Here is a 23,465-nt window from a genome sequence, read left to right on the forward strand (position 1 = left end):
CTCCTAATTTGCAATCATCTGCAAATTTAGCCAGCCAGAGACAGCTGACATTAGCCTTGACTTCTGAAACGTAAATGCCAAAAAGGAGCAGTCCAAGGACTGATCCCTGAGGGTCTCCACTTGTGACTGGCCTCTCTGTAAAGGTGGACTCCCCAATTCTAACTTCTTGGGTCCTGTCTGTGAGTCAGTTGGCTATACACTGGGTGACATATGGGTTTGTACCAAATCTCTTGTGTTTGTCAACAATGCCCAAGTGAGGTATTGTGTCAAATGCCTTGGCCAGGTCAAGGTAGGAAGTGTGAATGATTTTGCCCTCATCCATTGCTTTGGTGACCTTCTCAAAGAAGTCTGCCAGGTTGAGTTGGCATAACCTGACAAAACCAAACTGGGTTGGGTCCAGTGTCTGGAAGGTTTACTATATCTCTATTGATCTTCTCCATGATAATTCTTTCCATGGCTTTACTTATAACACTAGTGAGACTTATGGGTCTGTAGATGGCCCACCTTTGTGCAGAGGGATGACTGTTGCCTTCCTCTATTCATGAGGCATGAAGCCTGTTTGGAGGCTACAGTTGAATAGTAATTCCAGAGGCCCTGAAAGGTCATGTTTTTTGCTATTTAGAAGGCATCCTGGGATATTGTCTTGGCCCATTGATGCAGTGTTCTTGGTCTTAGAGAGAGCATTGAGGACCTGTTCCCTAGTGATAGTAGGGGGATTTATATTTGGTATCTGCTTTGAAGTGCAGGCCAACACGAAGGGATTCTGGCTGACGAAGTTCGCAGACGATTGCAAGTTGGGAGCTATTATTAACTCCCTGAGTGATGTTGACATCCTACAGAAAGGCCTCACTGAGACCAACGACTGGTGTCATGACCATAGCCTTAAGCTCATTGCCAAAAAACGTCGCCATCCCCTTTGGGAAAAACCCAGTTCCCATGAATTACCACATCAATAGTAGTCCACTGAACACAGAAACCGTTACAATCTCTTTTGACCACCACATTGCCACTGTGGTCAGAAAGTTCTTCTATGTGGCACATCTCATTACTAAGGGTTTTGCATCCAGGAAGAAAGAGGTCATTGTCTCCCTCTATTCTTACCTCATTAGGCCAATCATTGAGTACAATGACCTATTTGGCATGTACCTCGCTAAACACCTGCAACAACTGGAGAGGCTGTAAAAGTACCTCACAAAGAGGATCCTAGGCCTTAAACATTTGTCCTATATGGACAGACTAAAAAAACTCCCAACTATTCTCTGTCTCCTATCACTTACTTAGAGGCGATCTCTGCCTGACTTACAAAGCCATGTCTGACCCAGCTCTGTTAGAAATGCTACATCTAAAGAAATCCCAATCCCTCCGCTCCACATGCTCCAGAGACCTCAATCTCATTTCCGCAATCAACAGAACATGCTGGAGGGACAGGTTCATAACCCAGAGACTGCCCATGCTATGGAATAGACTTCCTATACATGTCAAGCAGAGCTCCTCACTGGCCCTCTTTAAGAGAAATCTTGATGACTGGATGGGAAATAGAAAATTCACCCCAGGGATCACTCCAGTGGCTTTACTCGACAGAGGCACTGGGAATTAAGGTTGGGTGGCACGATGCCAGGGTAATCCTATGGGCTAGACTTGTAAAGTCTCCAGGGCCATTAGCCAAGTACACACCTATGAACCTATGATATTCCTGAGGAAAGGTTGAGGGGGAAGTTTGCTATATCTTCTGGCTCAGTATAAGTGGCTCCATTTACAGTGAGCTCTGCACACAATTGTGTATTCTCCTTGAGGTTGTGAGCATAGCTAAAGAATGCTTTGTGGTTGTCCTTGGCCTGGGAGGCCAGACTTATCTCAAATTTGGTTTGATGGACTTTATTTGTCCTCTGAGTTGCTTGTTTAGTTTTATGAGAGTGCTTTTATCCTGCTCGGTACTGCACCTCCTAATTTTTGCCATGATTTTCTTCCTCCTGTTACGTAGCCTATTGATTTTGTGATTTCACCAGGGTGGCTTGTTTGTTGAGTTCTGTACCAATGCTGGTCTTTTGCTTAGGATCCCCTATTTCTTTCTCTTTGCCTATACTCTGATATCGATCCTTGATAGGGAAGGCAATTTCTATTCTGCAGTCCAAATAAATTATTGGCCTGTTCCCATTCTATTACCTTTCCCCCTCTAATTATTTGCTCCCAATACTTTAGTTCTTTTATGAGTTTTCTCCAATAAATTTCATCTCCTCCTTGCCTATTGTCTGCATCTCTAATTGCAGTTATCCCTAACAACAGAATCTTATTTCTCCATCACTGTGTTGGCTTAGGTCTTAGAATACTTTTTGCTGTTTTATAAATACAATATTCTGTTTGGTTGTTGTTATTTTCCTTAAGGATTTGCATTCAAAATCTCAGTCTCTCCTTGTTTTTTGAGCTGCCTCCTGTTTCATCATCATCCCTTTCCACTTTGAATTATAGGTTTCTGGCTCATGCTACATATAGGAGCCTCAACTGTGCAGCTGTGAAATACCCCCTTCAAGTCAGGTAATCCCAAACTGCCTTGTTCATTTGGAAGAATCAACTTATCCCACTCTTGCCATCTTCCCCTCCCGGATAAAATCCTTCAGCTCTTTATTAATTGCTCTTCACAGCATCTCCTCAGGTTGCTAAAAATATTCCTGACCTGTGTATAAAACTAAAGGGACTAAAAACAATTTAACTGTTTGTATCTTGCTATCCACATCTATATAACAGAACTTCCAGTTTCTCAGTTTTTGTATTATCTAATCTCTTCCCACATATCCTTAGCTGTCACACCAAAATCCTTTTTAATCTGTACTCATAAGTACTTCATTTTATCATGTCCCCCTAAATGTGGATATTGCTGAACCAGTTTGTGTGTGGGTACATACTTTACAGCTATTACCTTTATTTTACCTTCATTAATTTCATATCCAGATAAGACCTGAAACTGCCTCAACATGTTCCACAACACTGAAATGTCTTTTTCTGGTTTTAACAGTTATAAGAATATCATAATTTGCAAACAGAGCCAGCTTTTCTTGACTACCATACTAATTATATCCTTGAATTTCTGAGCCTCTTGTTTTCTTTGCCAGTGGTTCTAAATGTAGTGCAAATAACAAAGGAGAAAGATGACATCCCTGCCTGATTCCCCTGGTCAAACTGAAATAATCAGAGAGGAACCAGTTTATTCCCAAATTTTGTACCTGACACAGACATTTCATTCATTGTAAAATATATACCCCAAATCTTTACTACATCATCTAAACCTTTACTTTTCTCTTTATTTAAAGCCAACCCTATCATCTCTAGACAATCATTTGTGCAAATTATTACTTTTTATCCAAATTTTGTTTTTTTGCAATTATTGTAATGTCATCTGCTTATGTTAACAAAACTGGAATTCTTAACCCTTCAGGTGTACTATACCCCACTTCCTTCATTTTGTAATTTATTTCATATACTGTCACATTCATAACTAATGCAAAGAGTAAACAACTCATTGGATATCCCTGTCTTGTAGCACAGTTCATATGCACCTCTTTGCTTAACCAGCCATTTTACTTTATCATCACTTTATGCTGATATATGTAATTTCCTAACTTTCTCACTTATATTTTTCATTATTGCCCATTAAGACTTCATGTCCAGTTGTGTCAAATGCCTTATTAAGGTCTTCTGTCATGATGTTTGCTTTTTCTTTTCTATTCATAATATCAGCCACAATTGTTCTATTACTAGTAGTTCCTGGCAACCCTTCCCCTTTATACTATATATACTATCTTCCATAATATTTTCCATTTTAGTTTCAAATCTCTTTTGTATTATTTGCATAAAGATCTTATAATCATTATTATTCAATACTGTTTTCACTTTATAATTGTTTTCTGTCTCCCTTCTTCCATATGAATTTAACTGTTCCACTATATAATTCTTTATACATAAAACTTTCATTTTTACTATTCATTCAGTCTTTACTTTTTTTGCCAATGCCTTAAATTGTTATACATTTCATATCCTATTCCGCCTGTTCCTGCAGCCAAATGTCTATTTACTTATCCCAGTACTTATGTAGCTCATTTAAAGAAATCTCCTTTTCCAACTCTTTATTTTCTTTTTCTGTTAACTTTTTTTTACTTTCCATGTTTTTTTCACTACCTTCTTTTTTTTAAAACATTTCTTGTACATATTGTACTACGATTCACAATGTTTTCTTTTATTGTTCCTTTTATACTTTATTTCTCTCATTACACTACCATCTTCCTTAACTAATCTGCTTAAGTAATTCAGTACTTTTCTTTTCCCTGTAAAAATGTCTTTGCTTATATAATAATAATATTTTCCTTGATTTTTTTTCATACAATTCTTTTTCTTTGTCAAAGTACTTTTTATCTTTCCAAAGCAATGAGGTTCCAGGTACCAAATAAAACCAAATAACCAAGCTGAAGTACTCAGGAAAGGAACAGCCAGCACTAGAAAGGTCCAATGTTTTAATAAAGCCAAAAACACACAGTAACACACATTAACGCATACACTGTAGTACAAAGCTTTTTTGTCAGTATTCCAAAGACGACTTCAGATGCAGGACTGAAAACCAACACTCCAATTTATATACAAGCTCATTTCCTGTTAAAATTACTAAACATAGATTTAAAAAGACAGTGAATAAACTTTAACAAGACCTGTAACTTCTCATCTTAAAAAACACTTAAAACCACTAAATAAATGGATAAAACCTTGAATATGTTACGATAAATACATTTGTCATCCATATGTTTGTGTATACAAATATAAAAAAATATAAAAATTTAAATGAGTTTAAAATGAATGAAAGTGAATGAACAGGTGAACATGAAAAAATGCTAAAACCTAGTACAGGACCTCCATCTTGTGCCTAAAATGTGAATTATTCAGAAAAAAACATACATAATATGACAAGCAACTTAAGAAACTATGATTTATGTACAGGCTAAACTACTGAAAGGAAATTCAATTTGTATTTAAAACTATAACTTAGACACACTCATTTTTAGTAGGGGTGCAATTGAAATATTTTCATTTAAACCAGGAGGGGAGTGTGGCTTGTAAAGTTATCTGCCACCACAATTCTTTATACACAATTTTTTCTTCCAAAAGACCCCCTCTTATTTCTCTTTTTACACCCTCTAAAACAAAAAAATGTGTATCTTGCACTTGGACATTCCAAAATATGTTTGTATAATGCATTTGTTTCTTTTTTTGTCTGAACATCATAATAATGTTCATATTTTCTTCTTAGTTTTCTTTCCATCTTTCCCATATAGAATGACTGACACTATTCACAAACTGCAAGATACAGAATCACAGTTAAAAAATCCCATGCTGTTAAGCCTTCTGTTTCTACTACCCAGAAAAACCTCTTCTTTATTAGCTATATAGGTACATTGGGAACAATGCCCACACTTGTAAGTACCCTTCCATCATGTATTAAAATCCATTTACACTATTTTCCATCAAACTTTTCAAATTCTGAGAATTGTTATAAACAAATTTTAATGTATCTCTGGAAATGCCTGTCAGGTCAGTAAAACCCATAAATGTATTCCAGTCAGTTTCCAATACTCTCCTAGTTGCCTTTGCACAAGCATTATATTCCCAAACTACTGCATTTCCATAGTCTTCTGTCCCTTTTTGTATCTCATTCATCCTGTCAGTTAGATTTTCTCCTAATATCGGTTTAAACCTACCTCTTTTACCCTAGTAAAACCTCCATTCTTGCTTCATCAATTAAATCTTTGGGATATTTTCTTGCCAAGAATAAATTCTCCAAGAAGTTGATTTCAACATCAAATTCTGCCTTTTCAGATGTCATACGGCTTGCCTAAACAAATTGCCCTTTCACAATGTTCTTTTTATAGTGTAAGGGGTGTGCACTATTAAAATGGAGGAATGAGTCTGCGAAGGTAGCCTTTCTGTAGATTTTAGAATAAAATTTCCCATCCTTTTTATAAATCTTTATATCCAAGTACTGTAATTTTTCAGAAATGTTATGAGTAAAATCCAGAAATGACACAGTGCTATTTAAGAATTCTAAAAATTCATAAATCTTTTCTTTTTGAGCTGCCCACAAGATACATAATATCGTCCAGAATCTCTTGTTCATTATCCAACAACCACTAAGTTTCTCTTCCCATTTTGCTAGAACTAGGTTTGCATAGGTAGGAGCATGCCGCTCCCATTGTCATCCCTTTAATTTGATGATCAAATTACCCCTTAAAAAATATAAAATTATATTTTAAAACCAACTCCATTAGGTTCAAACACACTAGTTGCTCGTTTCGAGTTAAGTCACCATCTTCAAATAAAATTTCCTCCAGGATTTGCAACCTCTCTGTATGGGGGATACTTGAAAATAAATCTACTACATCTATAGCAATAAAAATAATATTTTTATTATACATGTCTTATTTCTCTTAATAGATCCCATGAGTCCCTCAGAATGTTTTTCCTTTTTAACCAGAGCTTTTTAAATTTATTGTCTACAAATTTAGCTAAGGGAAGGGTCTTAGAACCTTCAGCAGAAATTGTTAACCTAAGGGGGGGTCCCTCTCATTTTTATGGGTCTTTGGTATCCCAAAAACTGAGGGTATCCTAGGTTTAACCACCTTCAAGTAATTAAAAATATTCCGGTCTATCAGGCCTTCCAAGAACAAATCCGCAAGTGCTATATCCACTTTACTGTAAGCTATATTTATTTCATTTTGGATACACTCGCATATTTACTTGGATCCCATCAGTATGTTGTTCATTTTCCCTTCATAAATCAAGGCATCCATCAAGACCATTCCCCCCTCCCTTATCTGCCTTCATAACTCTGGTTTGTTTATTACTCCTAAGTTCTGATAGAATATTCTTTTCTTTGAGATCTAAGTTCTCTTTGAACTTCACACTCAAATAACCTTTCCTAATTTCATTTTCTACAATCCATTCAAAGTTTTGAGTTGAGGGTGTGTGCGTGTGTGTGTGGGGGGGTTATAAGTACTTTTCCTTTTCCAGTTGATTTGAGTTTAGTCTATTATCCTGGGGTAGTACCACCCCTAAGTTAACCTTTCTTATAAACATTTTCACATCCAAAATGGTTCTAGTCAAATCTACTTTCCTAGGGAATGTATTTCAGTCCCTTTGACAACAGGCTGAAATGTTCCTCTTTGAGTTTAACATCATTAAAATTGTAATTTATGAAAACATTGCTAGTGAACTTAAATTCATTCACATTGTCCTTATTTATAACATCAGTGTCCAAGGCAGAGAGGGCTAAATTATCACTGTTTAATATTTCCCCCTTCTCCTCCCTCGCCAGTGAAAATTTTGATACTAAGAAGAAGAAGAATATATGAACATTATTATGATGTTCAGACAAGAAAAGAAACAAATGCATTATACAGACGTATTTTGGAATGTCCACATGCAAGATGCACCTTTTTTGTTTTAGAGGGTGTAAAAAGAAAAATAAGAGGGGGTCTTTGGGAAGAAAAATTGAGTATAAAGAACTGTGGTGGCAGACAACTTTGCAAGCCACACTCCCTCCTGGTTTAAATGAAAATATTTCAGTTGCACCCCTACCACAAATGAGAGCTGCTAAGTTAGTTTTAAATATGAATTGAATTTCCTTTGTGTTTTAGCCTGTACATAAGTCATAGTTGCTTGTCATGTATGTATGTTTTTTTTCTGAATAATTCACATTTTAGCCACAAGATGCAGGTCCTGTACTAGGTTTTAGCATTTTTTCATGTTCACCAGCTCATTCAGTTTCATTAATTTTAAACTCATTTATATTTTTATATATTTTTATATTTGTATACATAAACATTACTATGGATGAGAAAAGTATTTATCTTAACATATTTAAGGTGTTATCTTTAAGATGAGAAGTTACATGTCTTGTTAAAGTTTATTCACCATCTTTTTAAATTAATGTTTAGTAATTTTAACAGGAAATGAGCTTGTATATAAATTGGAGTGTTGATTTTCAGTCCTGCATCTGATGAAGTCTTTGGAATACTGATAAAAATGCTTTCTACTACAGTGTTTGCGTTAATATGTGTTACTGTGTGCTTTTAGCTTTATTAAAACATCGGACCTTTCTACTGCTGGCTGTTCCTTTCCTGGGTACTTCAGCTTGGTTACTTTTGTCTTTGTGTTCTAAATCTTCTAATGCATCGTTATATGTTCCTTTTCATTTTTTTTATCTACCTTTCTCACATCAAATTGCCACTATGAATTTGCATTTTTTTATATTTTTCCTTAAATATCATCCACCATTTGGGCCATTTCTTTTATAAAATGTACTGATAGTAATATAATCTTTGCATAACTGTATTACTAATCTCTGTCCTCCTTCATTCCATGCTTTCTCATTTATCCTTAATGCCTTTGCTTATTTTGTATATTCCTTGTTTTCATTCATCTCTAGCCATGTTGCAAGATGATCAGAAAATTCTGTTTCAGCTACCTCCCCTTTAACTGTAATTAAAACGTATGATACCATTAAATCTATTTCAGTTCTATACATACCCCTTTTGTAAGTCCATGAATTTTTTCCAAAGTTTTAACTTGCCACATCTTATAATGTCTAACATTTTTTATTTCATTTTTTAAACTTACCTTTTAAATCACAAAGTCTTCTGTTATTAATATTCATATTTATCACTACATAGTGTAAAATCTGATGAAATAAGCTTTTTATTTCTTTATATTTAAGATAAGTATACAATGTTATAATTCTGTTTACTTGTTCTTTCCATTTTAAATCTACAATGGTTAATCTTCCCATTTTTGCCAAAGTTATATCTAATATCTAGTATTTCTACAAAATATGGTTATTCCAGAGCAGCTCTTATTTCCCAAATTCCAGATGATCTTTCCTCCCTATAGTTTCACTTATTTGTAATGTTTCATTTGTTAAAAATCTTGCGTCTTCTAATGTAATTGCATTTATATCACATGCATTCCACGACTCGAAAATTCCTGTTTTTTTACAGTATTCTTAACTATTCACATTTACAGAAAGAACTCTAAAATTTTCATTTTCTCTTTTCTTTAGATTCACTGTTTTATAAGTTCATTGCTAATTACTAGACTAACTCTCTTAGTAGGCCACTCTAAGCCTAGCTGATTTCCTTCCCAAAGGTGAGAATTAACCACAGTACCTTGTGTTTGTGAGTCAGACAACTTAACCATTATACCAACCCCAGTCATCAGCAATATATATTCTTTTTCATCCATTTCCTGTTTTTTTCTTTTGTACTTATCCCTTTAAATTTTCTTTTTCTGTCTTTTGCTGTTGTACCAATATAATTTTTTCTTACTACCGCCCAGTTTTTCATCATCTTCGCTTATTTCAGAACCTTCTTCTGTGTCCTCTTTATTATTTTTTTTGTTTTTTCATTTTTTCTTCTGTTTCTAAAATTTCTTCTGTGTTCATTTCCTTCTTTCTTTTTTCCTTTTATTTTCATTTTTGCAATCTATCCATTTTGTTACATTTAATTTCACGTTTTGCATCATATTCCATTTCCCCACAAATATAACTTTTTCTTTTGTCACAGTTCTTATCAAATGTCCTTTTCCAGAAAAAAAATCAACATGTTTTGGGTTGTCCCCAGTATTTTACAACACGCATATTCTCCTCAGCATTTATCTTGCTTGGTATATGTATATTCCTCTCCACATTTATCATGCTTGGTATATGCATATTTTTTCTCTTTCTATTTTAACACAATATTACAATCCCAGCCACCAGTCCATAAACCCCTTTTGTCGTGAACTTTTGCAGTGTCCAGTACTTCTTTACATAAAGTTTTCAAATGTCTTTTATACCTCTTTCTCTTTATGCCCCTGTTCAGAATTGTACGTGAATTTTCTTTTTTTGTTTCCATGTTAAATGCTTTTATCACAGAAAGATTCCATGGGTTACAGTCATTCTTTATTCATATTGTCCAAGAAAACATTCCCATTGAAAAAATCTCAAATATAATATGACCAAATGTCCTTACCATGTACTTCTATTTTTTATTTTCTTCTGCCTTTTCTACTACTCCACTTTTGCCTTCTTTTACTTTCTCTGCACGTTTTCTTTTCCATATCATCACTATTCTTCAGGATTGTCTCTGCATTCTCCTTTTTGTATTTTCTCCATAATATCTCCCCAGGAAACATCTCTTTCATTTTCTGTCTCACTGTGTACCACTATTTCTTTAAGTAAATCATCCCACAACCCTTCTGACTGGAGGGTTGTAATTATACATCCATCATTTGCTGACTCATCCCCAACAAACAAATTTATTTGAAACATTTCTTCAAAATCTAGCACACATTCTCCAGTCCTGATATTTGCTTTTTCCTCCATTTCTTTCACCACTCCATCATCTCCTTCTCTCTCCATCTGCTTCCTTGTTTCTCCAGACTGTCTCTGCACCTGAAATGGAAACAGGAAGTGCTTCTCCAAAATGGCTCCCACTCACAACAGTGACGAGAAGGTGAAGTTCCCTGGTGCCCTGGTCAGATTTCCCCTGGTAAGTATAAACAGCATCTCGAGTCTCACCCAAAAAGAAGTCATTAGCTTAGTGCAACTAACCTGATCAAAAAAGTTAATAAAATAAAAAAACATAATGTATGTATGTGTGTGTGTGATACTGCGGTATAATCAACAAACGTAGATGTGCATATGTCACTACAGAGGAAAGTATGCTTTTTATATCTTCTCTCTGAATTGACAACATATATTGCATTTACACTTATAGTCAGGTTTGTGGTGGTAACATGTTTGAGAAGGACCATTTTACTTAAATAGTTACAAAAGTAAGTGATGACATGAGAAGATTTTTAAAACAATGTATAGAAGTGAAATACTAAACTGTAAAGTATTCTTTCACAGACTGAAAAGACACTGAGACTGGAGCATCAGACATTATCTGAACAGCTTACAAAAGTGCGTGAGAGTTGTAAAGAAAAAGAAAAGAATGAACATCAACTTCAGGCTCAGTTAAAAGGACTTCAGGAGGCTGCAGATCAAGACAAGAAGAAAAGTGAAGTAGCAATAGCAGAACTGAAAGCTTCTCTACTGCAAAAGGTAGTGACATTATTTCACAAATAACTATAGTACCGTTTTTTTTTCCATTTTCTGCTTTATTTTCTGCATGACTTGATTTTATTTTCACAGACTTATCGGACACTGAAAAAATTATTTGAATTTTCTGTGCTGCAGTCATAAGTGTAATGCAAGACAGCATTTTTTTAAGTGTGTGTAACAATTTTGTTTATTGTATTAACAGTAAAGTCTGGTGTTTGAGCAAGAAATCAAAGACATGATTATATGGGAGCAGGTTTCCAGAAAGTAGCACTGACCTTTTAGCATTTTTGTTGCCTTGCATTAATGTGCGGTCAGTGCATTGGTATATCAGAAGGCACAGCTGCCGTGTGTTGATCTATGCTGATTCCTTTCCTAAATCTGCAATTCTTCAGTAGCAGGTTTAGTTGAAAGTCAGGTCTGCTTATTGATGGGCTACAGCTCCACTTAATGTCCACTGACGACCAGTGCCAGCATACTGTAATTAGTTGTTGTTGTGTCTTTCAGCGTATCCCTGTTAGGGGTCGCCACAGCGGAACTCCGGTCCGCTAATGTTTGGTAGTGGATTTTTACATGCCGAGTTACCAGCCCTGACGCACAACCTTCAACGAAGGCACGGCCATTCACACATGCCTCCACACAGAAGACGCTCTAGCTGAGAATCGAACGTGACAACGTCTTGCTGTGAGGTGACAACGCTACCGCAGCACCACTACCGCGGATCGGATTTCTAAAATACAATCTACCTGTAATGACTGCATTATCATACTAACCCTTTAGAAATTCCACAGATGGTAGCTGTTGTCAGCATGATAATTTTTATTGCCTGCTTTTGTGACAATCAATAAAAACCTGCTCTGCAGAGGCTGAACTCTGAATGGAAGCTTAAAAAAATGGGTTGAATGTTAATTTTCCCCCAGACACTGCATTTCACCATCACCTCCCAGTGACTTTAATTCTGACTATATATGTTTCAGTTCAAAAATTAGAAAAAGAAGACAAATGCTATGTGCACCAAGCTGCACCTGCAGTTCTAAAACAGCAAAAAAAAAAAAAAAAAAAAAAGAGAGAGAGAGAAAATAAAATTATTCTTGTCCCCCATCTGCTGTCTTTATCCCCAAATACTTCTCTTCTGTTTGACCAAAATGTATTTATTGGTTTTATGTATACCATGTTTACTGGGGCAGAGCACTGATCATAGTAAGACCAATTGCAGGTTAAGCCTAGCTTACATGTAACACAGCAACAACAACAGCAAAAAGTGCAAATAGAACAGACAGTGGAAAGCAAAGAGCAAAATGCTGTGTAAAATATTAATGATAGTATGTATATATTTACACAAAGCATACTTACAAAGAAGCATCTAGGCAGCAAAATGTTAAGACGAAAAGAATAACATGGAGAGGGAGCTGTGGTAGTTTATGTTCTGCATTCTGGCATTTGTATTGTTTTTTCTGTTTGAATTGTGGCTGGAACTTGAGTAGATTGAAATCTCAGTGAGATGAGGTGGGAGAGATGCCAGTAGTTCAGAGATGCCTTGATCAGATTTGCATAGCTTGATAGAAAGGTTTTGGAATATAGGGTCTACTCTAGTCTGCTTCTAAGATTATTGGTTGTGGTGTTAATGATGAGTATCATAGTGTGTAGAAGTGGGGAATCTTGGTAGAATAATTTGAAGAGTAGGAAGCCCAGAAGGAGGTTGGCTATGCCTTGTAGTGGTAGCCATTTTGCTTTGGATAGTGTGAGTCAGCAATGATCATGGTGAGGACCATGATGTTGTGAATGGGCAATCCTGGAGTGGCAGTATTCAGGATAGTCGAATAGCCCATGCTTCAAACTGTAGATCATCTATTCTAACTGTAGAAAAAAGTACATGGTCCAGTGTTCCAAACCAGAGCTGCAGTGCTAAAAAAAAAAAAACCTTAAACATCACCCCATAGCCCCTGCTGGTGCCCATCTTCCCCAGTACAGTAGAGAGTTGATTATCCGAAACATCAATTATCTGAACCAACCTTCCAACAGGTTTCGGGTAGGAAAAATCATAAAGTCCGAATATGTAAACATTATACGTATTCGCTTGAGCATGTGCTTTGAGCTTATAGCCAGCTCGTGTATGAAAAATATTCTTTTTTGTCCACTGGAATTGCTGAATGGTTGAAAAGTGTATTCCTGTGTGCAGAAAAAAACAAGATTTTAGAAGTTTTTTTATCTGGTTCACTTTTATGTTTGATTATCCGAACTACCCTGTGTCCCCAATTAGTTTGGATAATCAACTCTGTACTGTATCACTATTAGGGAACATCAAACTGTACATGACAAAAATGTTTCCATCCATTCACCATAGTTTAGCACCCCTTTCAGGCCTGGATAGTGTCATAGTGCAAACTTTTATACTGCAAACTGCCAGTCAGTTCTTAAAAAAGTCTTCAGACATTAGTGTCGGTTCTAAAAATGAAAACATAAAGTAAAATCTCATCCACTCTCTGCAGTTAGCTACCCCACCGTGTAAACTTGCCATTCACAGTGATAGTGAGGTTTACTTCATTTATCATTGTCACTAATGGCTCAAATAGTCAAATGGAATGTGTTCAGGGTCCCAAGTATCCTAATTCTTGGATTCCAAGATGGCTACACTCAAAAGACTAAGTTGATTGAGTACTCCCAGTGTGAAAAAGAAACCAGAAATAAAAGAGCCTGTGGAGTGTAACAGTTTAGGTAAAATTAACAAGACAAAATCTACAGAATCCCTGAAAGTTTCAGTAAGCCAAGTGTCACACACTTATCTAAGAAAAATAAATAAATAAATATTGTAAGAAACTTTCCACCAGGTTCTCAGTGGTGTAACTATATGAAAATACTCCCCAAATTTGAAACGATATGAAACTAGTTACTAGTATTAACTGTTATAAAAAATAAACAAAGCTGTCTACAAAGTACATCTCTTAAACTTTATTTTATTTATTTGTTTTTATAACAGTTAATACCACCACTAGGTTCATACTGTTTCAAATCTGGGGAGTATTTTTGTATAGTTATTCTACTGAGAACACCTGGTGGAAAGTTTCTTACAGTTTAGGTAAAATTCAGTTATTGGCCAGTTATTATACTGCCTAGATATCTGCAAAGAAGAAATCTGGAAAATGTAGGAAAGTAATCAATCAGGAAAGGAGAAAAAGGAACTCTGGTGGAAGAGTCTTGCAACTGTTCAGCAAAAAGGAGTTCCTGAGTTAGAAGACAGCATGCAGGGAAAACCTGAGATTATCTGCTACAACAGAGAAACTGGAAGAAATAGGCTGCATTGATTTTATGGCAGTACAAATGAAACAAATGGATGGGTATTCCACAACAGAATTTGTTAATTGAAAGGGCACAGAATTTGTACAGTTGAAGTGTCTGCTCCAAATTTGTTCATGAGAAAGAAGCCAAGGCCTAAAGTAGAAAAGATCTAGTCATACCAGCAGGAACCGCTACTACTGAAAAAACTGAGGCAGAAGGGAAAAATATTAATTGGAGGCACGGCAGATTTTGTGGAAAATGATTGTTCACTGTATACCAGACAGAAGAGAATTGAGTTTATCCATGCAATCAGTGGAAGTCCGGAGGCAGGAGTGAGATTGAAGTTGCCGTGTCCGGCTGTTTTTAGAATATGTTTTTCTTAGAGTCAAAGAAATTTTAGATGCAGAACAGGCTAAGGAGGAAAAAAAAAGTTTACTTAGCAAAGAGTAAGTGAGCAAAGCTGAAGGAGGGAGCTCATAAGCGGGACTTGCCTGTAAAACATTTTGCATTATTTCAAAGGAAAATGAGCAACAGTAAAAGCCCAGGAGCTGACTAGAAAGATCAGGAGTATCTAGGACTTGAATCATAGATCGGTGTTTGGTGGATAAGATGATGAGCAATAATCCAAGCATTAATGTTAAATTGAGAAATGGAATTATTGTAAAGTGTCATTTCTATAAACTGCAGTTTGGACATTAGAACTGTGTTTCTGCAAGCGGTGTTGAAAAAGGGCTAGAAGTTTGTGGACTGTTAAGTTGCTTGGAAGACCCTAAGGCATAATTCCCACATTGCCATAATGATTAGAAGGATAATGACTGAAGACGTAACCAAGTAAAAAATGGTCTTATTTTTAATAATGTATGCACAGTATGCAGAGATATTTTAAATGTGTATGGGGTCTTACTAGTAACTGCTGTTTGGCTAGTAGTATTAAATTACTTCATTGTAATATATCTGGGGTTTATACAGTAAAAAGATAAAGGCTGGTTATAAGCAATATGTTATATTGGACTGCAGTTGGTGGGTAGGTTGTGGACATGCCCTTTCTACGACTCTGATTGTTGTAGTACCTTGAAGTGCAGTAGTTTGCTATTGGCTGGTGGGCTCATTTGAATATTTTTACATTTTCTGTGCTGCTTATTGTGCAGCTGTATTTAACCGTAGGCACAGGTACTTTGAATCGTAAATTTCTCTGTCTTCTCCATAAATTCTTTGTGTACTTAAGTCAGTAATTGCCCAAGGAGCCCTTGGTTTGCAAAAAGAGATGCTTTGCTCTTTGTGATTAGACGTAGATTATTCACTTTTTAGACTAGATCGTTTGTTTTATACATATAGTACTTCACAAAGTCAACCCCAAATCTCTTTGGGCATTACTCACCATTCAGCTCTTATTGGTAAACAACGGAAACCATGGATTTGCACTTTTTAACTCTCCTTGTAGCCATTCTGGTTGAAATGAGTATCATGAGCAATGTAACCGTTCTCATGTCTGCTGGGAACCACCTACTACTTAAACTGACAGTATGAGAGATGTCACTATATAATGTTAGGGAGTGGGTCTATTTTCAGCTACAAAAAGGATAAAACTCAAATGGCTAAATTTCGAATGGGACACAGCGAAAAGGAAAATTAGTGAACAATGAGAACATCGAAAATAAACTTCCATATTGGCAGCTGTGTGTATCAAGACATTAGGATTCATAGGTGGCCATAATTTCCTTCACCTCTTGCAAGGTACAGCATGAGGCAAAATCTTGGAAGGATGCTGAGATATTTGTTTCCTTTGCTCTAAATGTACTATGCAACAAAGTTTCAAAAGTCATTCAGTTTAGGTGGCTGTCAGTGTGCATTCAATTTTATTTTGATATGTATGCAAAATGTTAGCAATTCAGCCTGCATGTATGCTGTATAAAGGCTGTGACCACATCACACGCATTCTTCAGAAATGCTGTTATAGATATGTATGTAGCTGCAGCAGGAGCTTATCTACATACCTTTGCAAGATACTGTAAGCTGGATGTGAGCTCAAGGTCCAGGTCCTCCTCCAGGATTTTGATCATTTGTAGAATATTTTCATGATGCAACCAAGAAAGTTGGGTCGCTGCCCTAGGGGTTGAAGACTGCAAACCAGACTGTCAGGTACTTACCATAATGATAGATCTGTATGATTGTGGTTCACCCTCACCAGCATTCCTGCCCTCCTTTTCCCCTAGCCTGGCAGATGGGAGTCCTTTTTGGATGATGGGTTTATGTTATGATAGCAGTCTGTGGGGAATTTTCCACTTTCGAGCCGCTTTTATCAGATCTGGAGAAGATGGTGATGTATGAGGCATTATTAGTAACCGAGGAAGAGATAAAGCCAGGTAGTTTTTTCCCTGTGCCAAGCTGACTGATAACTGGCAGCTTCACTCCTGTTGGTTGCAGAGGATGACCAGACAGCTCTGTCATACTTAACTTTTGTGTACAACTTGTTAAATAGTGCAGGTGCCACATCTTCATTGCTTGATTTGTAGGAAGGCACTTGATAGTGATATGGATGTGAAAGGATAGATTTTGAGGATGTGTACTTATGAATCTGGTATTCAAATGTAACTTGGGCAATTGGATGAGGAACAGGAAATTCATCCCTGACTTGGCAACTGTCTCTCTAATGGACACAGGCAACCTGTAAATGGTTCATCACTCAGGCCCTTTCTTGTAAATGTTTCACCTCCCAAGCCCCTGCTTACACTTAACAAGGGTACCAGAACTTGTCAGAGATTTGGGATGCATGGCTAGGCTTAAAAAGCCCCTTGTGGTCGTTGGCCTAGTAAACACCTATGAGCCTATGAATGGCCATAGTCAGCCAACATCGTAAACATAACCAAACAGTGTGGGGGGCTGCATCCCCCCACACCCACCCTAACTATATATACCAACTCCAAGATTGCACTGCAGTGGGGAATAGGGAAAATTTAAAAAGTTTTCCTTCACTTACCTTATGCATCACATTACTTCCTGGTTGTTGGCCAGCTATGGCCATTCGATGCATTTATTTTCAATATTCTTGTTCACTGTTTTCCATTTTGCCATGTCCCATTCGAAATTTAACGTTTAAGTTTTATCCTTTTTGGTAGCTGAACATAGACCCCTCTCACATACCCAAAGCTGTCACACAAAGTTACTACAGATAATAAGCAGGTTGTCAGTACCACATGACACCACAGTAAACCCGACCACACACAGCTCGGGCCAAGCACACACAGCTCTACATACGCTGAGGCTCTTAAAAGTAACGTACCTAAGCCACAAAGGCCTCCTAAATGTAATCTAAGGAATAAGTACCCCTAGCATCCTCACAATCACACAACACAAGCAGCAGTCACTGTGAAACATACATCCGGGAATCACATTGCCATAAGCACAAAAGGCAAACCACCATATAATTCAATATCCTAGTACAGAAAACTTTCAGTTAACCAGCACCCATGGGTATTGGTAAATGCCGGATAACTGTAGTTTCTGGTTGCGTGAGAGTTACTATTAAAAATAGGTATGACTTATACTGTACCCGGTACCATACCATAAACACTGTATTGATTTGATTTTAATATTGAAATGCAGTAATTAAAAACCTGACTGGGGGAGAAACAGTGCAACACATGAAAATTGAATTGAATTGTTTATAATGTACTGTATTTCTTATTTTTTTTTTTTCTGGTTGGTTAAGAGTGACAGTTGCTTGAGTTCCAGTTAACTGAGAGTTTGCTGTAATAGTTGACTCAGAGATATGCCACTCATCAGACTGTGCAAAGAGAGGGTTATAGTCAGTTGCCATCTGCAACCACTCAAGTCCTTGCACCATAAGTACACATATGACATAGTCACTGCACTCATTGTTCATGTGGGTCTAAAGAACTTGATGTACCTCCCTGAACTGTGTAAAGAAAGACATGATTGAGCACTTGGAATATGTGTCTGAAGCAGGTATGAACCTAGCCTTGAGCAGTGTTCTACTGTTTTGCCAGTAATGGCTTGCACATATACTCCCAGGGTTTCTATGTATTTACTAAAACTTTGTCCACGCCATAGTGACTTTTTTTAAGCAATATCAGTCTTCTAAAGCTTTCAAAATTACTAAACAGAATCTGGGCAACATTAAGGTATTGTTGCTCAGTGTTAGAAGCCTTAACAAAACCTCCATGCCCTATATAAGCACTATTTACCCTGGAAAAACATTGATATATGGATTGTAAGAGACTTGGTTTAAGACCAGTGAATAATTGCAGGGCTTTAATACCTATCACTTGTACAGCCCCCCCCACACACACACACACATTAGACAAAACGCACTAAAGGTGGTGGAGTCTCTGTATTCTAAAACAAAATCTTATCTCATCTCCAAACTTGTTAGAAACAATAACACACAGCATGTCCAACTTACAATTTAAAAAAAAGTAATTCTTATCACATTATAGCTAACTACAGCACCCCCTCTGTGTTCCCCTTGGCCCATACCTCATAAGTAATTATTATGGAGTCTGCTATATATTAAGGTAAACATCATTTCGTAGGAGACTTCAAGTATCTGTCTATAAAATGGAAGACTTGCATGCTCAAACATATATGCCCAGACATTTATGAATTTCATCAATGCAAACTCTCTGTAAGTAGTTGCATATATTCATCTATCCCCCTGCGAGACTAATATAATGCCAAATTAATTAATCCCTGTAGTAGAACCCTAATGTAAACAGGCTCTATAATAAAAGAAGAAAACGCATTGCACACAAAAGTAAATGCAACTTCCAAGAAGCCGAAAATGCTCTTGCTAAACTAAACTAGGAACTCTGGATCCTGATCCAATCAACCAAAGCCTTATATGTGGTAAGAATAGTTACCCAGGTTAAGAATGACCAGAAAGCCTTCTCTAGCTGTATTAGAAATTTCAGAAACAGATATCACATTCTCAGACATATTAGAGATCCTTAGGCAAAAAGGTGATTGGTCTTTTGATGATCCTTCTCCAGAGGAGTCAGTATTTCTGAAGGCTTTTGGTGCTGACCCATCTACATCTTGGGTACCTATCACATCAAAATAAACAGGTGCTCCCAATGACACTTATGCTTTTTGGCTGGGAGCCAGTCATTACCAATTTAGAGCCCTGCCCTTTGGACTCACCACAGCCCCCAGGGTGTTCAACAAATGCAGGGCAGTGGTGGCAGCTCACTTGAGACTAAAAGGATTTTGAGTGCTTCCATACCTAGATGATTGCCTCCTCACCTCCCCCACTGTGTGTCTCCTACAACAATCCAGGTCCTGTTTGCTCCAGATTTGTCACTTACTAGGGATAACGATCAGTTACGCCAAGTGAAATCTGGTACCAGTACAGAGCCTGGAGTTTATTGGCACACATCTGAACACGACAACACAAATTGCCTCTTTACCCACTCATCGCATAGACACACTTAGATCTCAAGTTCATCAGATTCTATCCTATCTGTCTCTACCAGCCAGATTAATTCTTCAAACTTTAGGGTTTATGGCAGCAGCAATAGTCCTACTTCCTTTAGCACGTTACTATATGTGTGTTCTTCAGTGGACTGTAGCTGTTCATTGGTCTACCCCTCCCAGTTTGGGTTCGTGAAGGGCCGATCTTGTCTCCTGAACCTTATTGACTTCTTCGAATCAGTCTCCTGAGCCTATCTGGAACTCGCCAAAGCCTTTGACACCATTCCCCCACTCTGGAATCATAGATAAACTTACTAGGTTGGGCATTAATCCCTACGTCACTCGATGGGTTGCCAACTGGCTTACTGACAGAACCCACACTGTAAAAGTAGCTGACTCCAAATCCAGCTCCAGACAAGTGACAAGTGGAGTACCTCAGGGTTCAGTCCTGGGACGTCTCTTGATTGGCATCTGCTTCTCTGAAGTATAGGCCAACACTAAGGGACTCTGGCTAACAAAGTTTGCAGATGACTGCAAACTGGGAGCCATTATTAAATCCCCAAATGATGTGGATACTCTACAAAAGGGCCTTACAGAAACAGATGCTTGGTGCAAGAGCCATGGGCTCAAGCTCAATGCCAAGAAATGTATAGTTATCCCCTTTGGGGAAAAAACATGTACCCGTGAATTATCACATAGGTGGCAGTACACTAAACACCGAAAGTGTGATAAGAGACTTAGGGACACAGGTGGACAGTGGTCTCTCCTTCAGTAACCACACCGCCACAACAGTCAGGAAATCCTTCTATGTGGCACACCTCATCACTAAGAGCTTTTCATCCAGAAAAAAGGAGGTCATTGTCCCACTGTACTCATCCCTAATTAGACCCATTATAGAATACAATGCCCCATTTGGTATGTACCTCTCAAGACATCTACAACAACTGGAAAGGCTGCAGAAATACCTCACTAAAAGAATCATAGGCCTAAAGCAGATGCCCTATGCTGACCACCTTAAAAAAAACTCCAGATATACTCTGTCGCATATTGTCTACTCCGAGGCAATCTCTGCTTAACATACAAGGCCATGTCAAACCCAGAGCTGCTGGACATGCTACACTTAAATAAATCCCAATCCCTCAGAGCCACACGCTCTAGGGATCTAAATCTTGTCATCACAATAAACAAAACATGCTGGAGGGATAGGTTCCTGACCCAGAGACTCCCCAGACTCTGGAATAGACTGCCCATACGTGTCAAGCAGAGCGCCTTGTTGGCCCTCTTCAAAAGGAGCCTTGATGTTTTGATGGGAGAAAGGAAATTCACCCCGGGGATCACATCAGTCGCCCTGCTAGACAGGGGTCCAGGGAAGTAAATAGTGTGGAAAGAAATAGCCAGGGAATTGTTATGGCTAGGCTTGTATAGGCCCTAGGGCTGATAGCCTAGTACCAACCTATGAACCTATTCTTTGACAACCCCTATCTTTTCCAGTCAAGCTTACACTAATTTGCAAACACCACATCCACTGGTGGATCCAGTCAGAAGACATTTACCTTTGCTGAGCCTCTGTTTTACTGCCCTGAATGACCACGGTGACTACAGATGCCTCCCAGTTGGGGTGAGGGGCATTACTTGGAAAGGATGGCCGGAGGCACATGGTCCCCCCAAGAAAACAATTTACATATCAGTCGCCTGGAGGTGAGAGCAGTATTACTAACAGGCATTTCAAGATACTGTTCCTCTAAGGACTGTTGCGATTCAGACCAACAACATGTCTGTAGTCTGGTACATCAACAAGCAAGGTGGAACCTGGTCTTACCCTCTCTGCCAGGAGGGTATGATAGTGTGGCAATGGGCAGTCTTCACCAGCCACTTTCTAGTTGCAACACACATTCCAGGGAAATCCATCGTATTAGCAGACAAACCCAGCAGGTCTATTCTGATGCCGCATGAGTGGTCTCTCAGTCAATGGCAGAGGAAATTTTCTGTCGTTGGCACCACCCTTGCTGCGACCTCTTTGTGTCCCCCACAACAACAAGGGGTGCAGCAGGTTTTTTGCCCTGATCCCTCCTCAGGGAGAGTCACTGAAAGATCCTGTAGTCCACTTTTGGCCATCCAGTCTCCTTTACACTCATCCCCCACTTCCCTTGATCCCCAAATTTCTACAGAAAGCAATTCGGTTGAAGAGCTCAGTCATCCTCATTGCCCCCAACTGGGCTCACCAGATGTGGTTCCCCATCCTTTGGTCTCATCTTCATTATCCTCCCTGGATAGTGGATGCAACTCCAGATCTTCTGTCACACCCCTCAGGGATGAGTCATCCCAATATCCCAGCCCTCAATCTAACCGGACAGTTTCTCCAGTTCCAGTAATAGCTAAACAGCCCAGGCTTTCTTCCCAAGTACATACAATTTTATTATCCTTGCAAAAAGACACCAACAAGAAGGTTTGCAAGAGCAAATGGAAAAGATTTTCCCTTTGGGTGTTAAGAAACCTCCCTGGGATCTGACAGTGGTACTACAAGGTCTGACTCAGAAACCCTTGGAACCTTTAGCAAAAAAATTATTTAAAATTCCTATCATGGAAAACAGCCTCCCTAATAGCTATTACTTCTGCAAAAAGAATTTCTGAACTTCAGTTTTTTTCATGAAAATCTCTGTACATTATTTTCCATAAAGACAGGATAACGTTATGGACAAACCCTTCCTTTTTATGTAAAGTGGTTTCTGAATGTAACATTACCCATTCCATTCATATTCTGGTCATCGTTCCAAAATTTTCAAAGGATAATACATTCTACATCTCCTGGATGCACGTACATTTTTGTATACAAAGAACTAAAGAATTCAGAAAATCAGATCTGCTGTTTGTGTCCTTGTAAACAAATCGACTGGGTTACCAAGTATCTAAAGTTACATTAGCTGAAAGGATAACTGATTACATTTCTTGGATCTATTCCCAACAAGGCATTTTTTTCTACTAAGACCACCTAAAGCCCACTCAGCTTGATCCATGGCCACTTAATCTGCTTTTTGGTCGAGAACTTCTGTTGATATTTATGCAGCCGCCATATGGTCCAATGCTCATACCTTTATTTCTCATTACAAGTTGGACGTAATCTTCAGAAGCAGATCAGCGGTTCTCCAGAATATCCTTCCATTAGGGCCTCCCAAGATTCACATTGCTGGGGACTCTTTTCTTCACTGAGGAAAAATGAAAAGGACAGCATCAGATTTAAAAGTTATGCACTCACCATAACTAGGCATCTGTGTTGTCCATTTTCACTTCCTCACCCCCCCCCCCTCAAATCTATCCCCCTTTCTATAATCTCCTGAAGGGACCTGTTGGATTTCCTATTGGAACTTATAGTTCTAGGTTTGAGCCCTATTTTTGAGCTGTCCCTTTCTTTAACTAATTAATGGGGATCTTATGACAACAGACTCTATTTGAGGTATCGAGGATGGACTAGCACATTATGGCTAGATGGAGGAGCTCAAGAGTTGGATCCAAAGTCTGAAGTATGCATCTGAGTTGAATCTGAGTATTAGATCCATAACCCATTTGTTGAGGAAGAATGAAAATGTACAACACAGATGGCTATTTATGGTAAGTACATGACTTTTAATTTAATGGCATCTGTGAT

General features: G+C 37.9%; 1 protein-coding gene across 1 annotated transcript in view; it reads left to right on the forward strand.

Moving 5' to 3' along the window:
* The window catches only part of EEA1 (early endosome antigen 1), a 1,728,461-nt gene that overhangs the window by 1,340,901 nt on the left and 364,095 nt on the right, over positions 1-23,465 (forward strand). The window contains exon 22 of the mRNA XM_044087190.1: positions 10,925-11,119. Coding sequence (XP_043943125.1) covers positions 10,925-11,119 — 195 coding nt within the window. The remainder of the gene's footprint in view (positions 1-10,924; positions 11,120-23,465) is intronic.

Source organism: Protopterus annectens, chromosome 11.part0 (genome assembly GCF_019279795.1).
Source record: "Protopterus annectens isolate FY-2018-M chromosome 11.part0, PAN1.0, whole genome shotgun sequence".
In the NCBI taxonomy this organism is placed as follows: Eukaryota; Metazoa; Chordata; order Ceratodontiformes; family Protopteridae; genus Protopterus; species Protopterus annectens.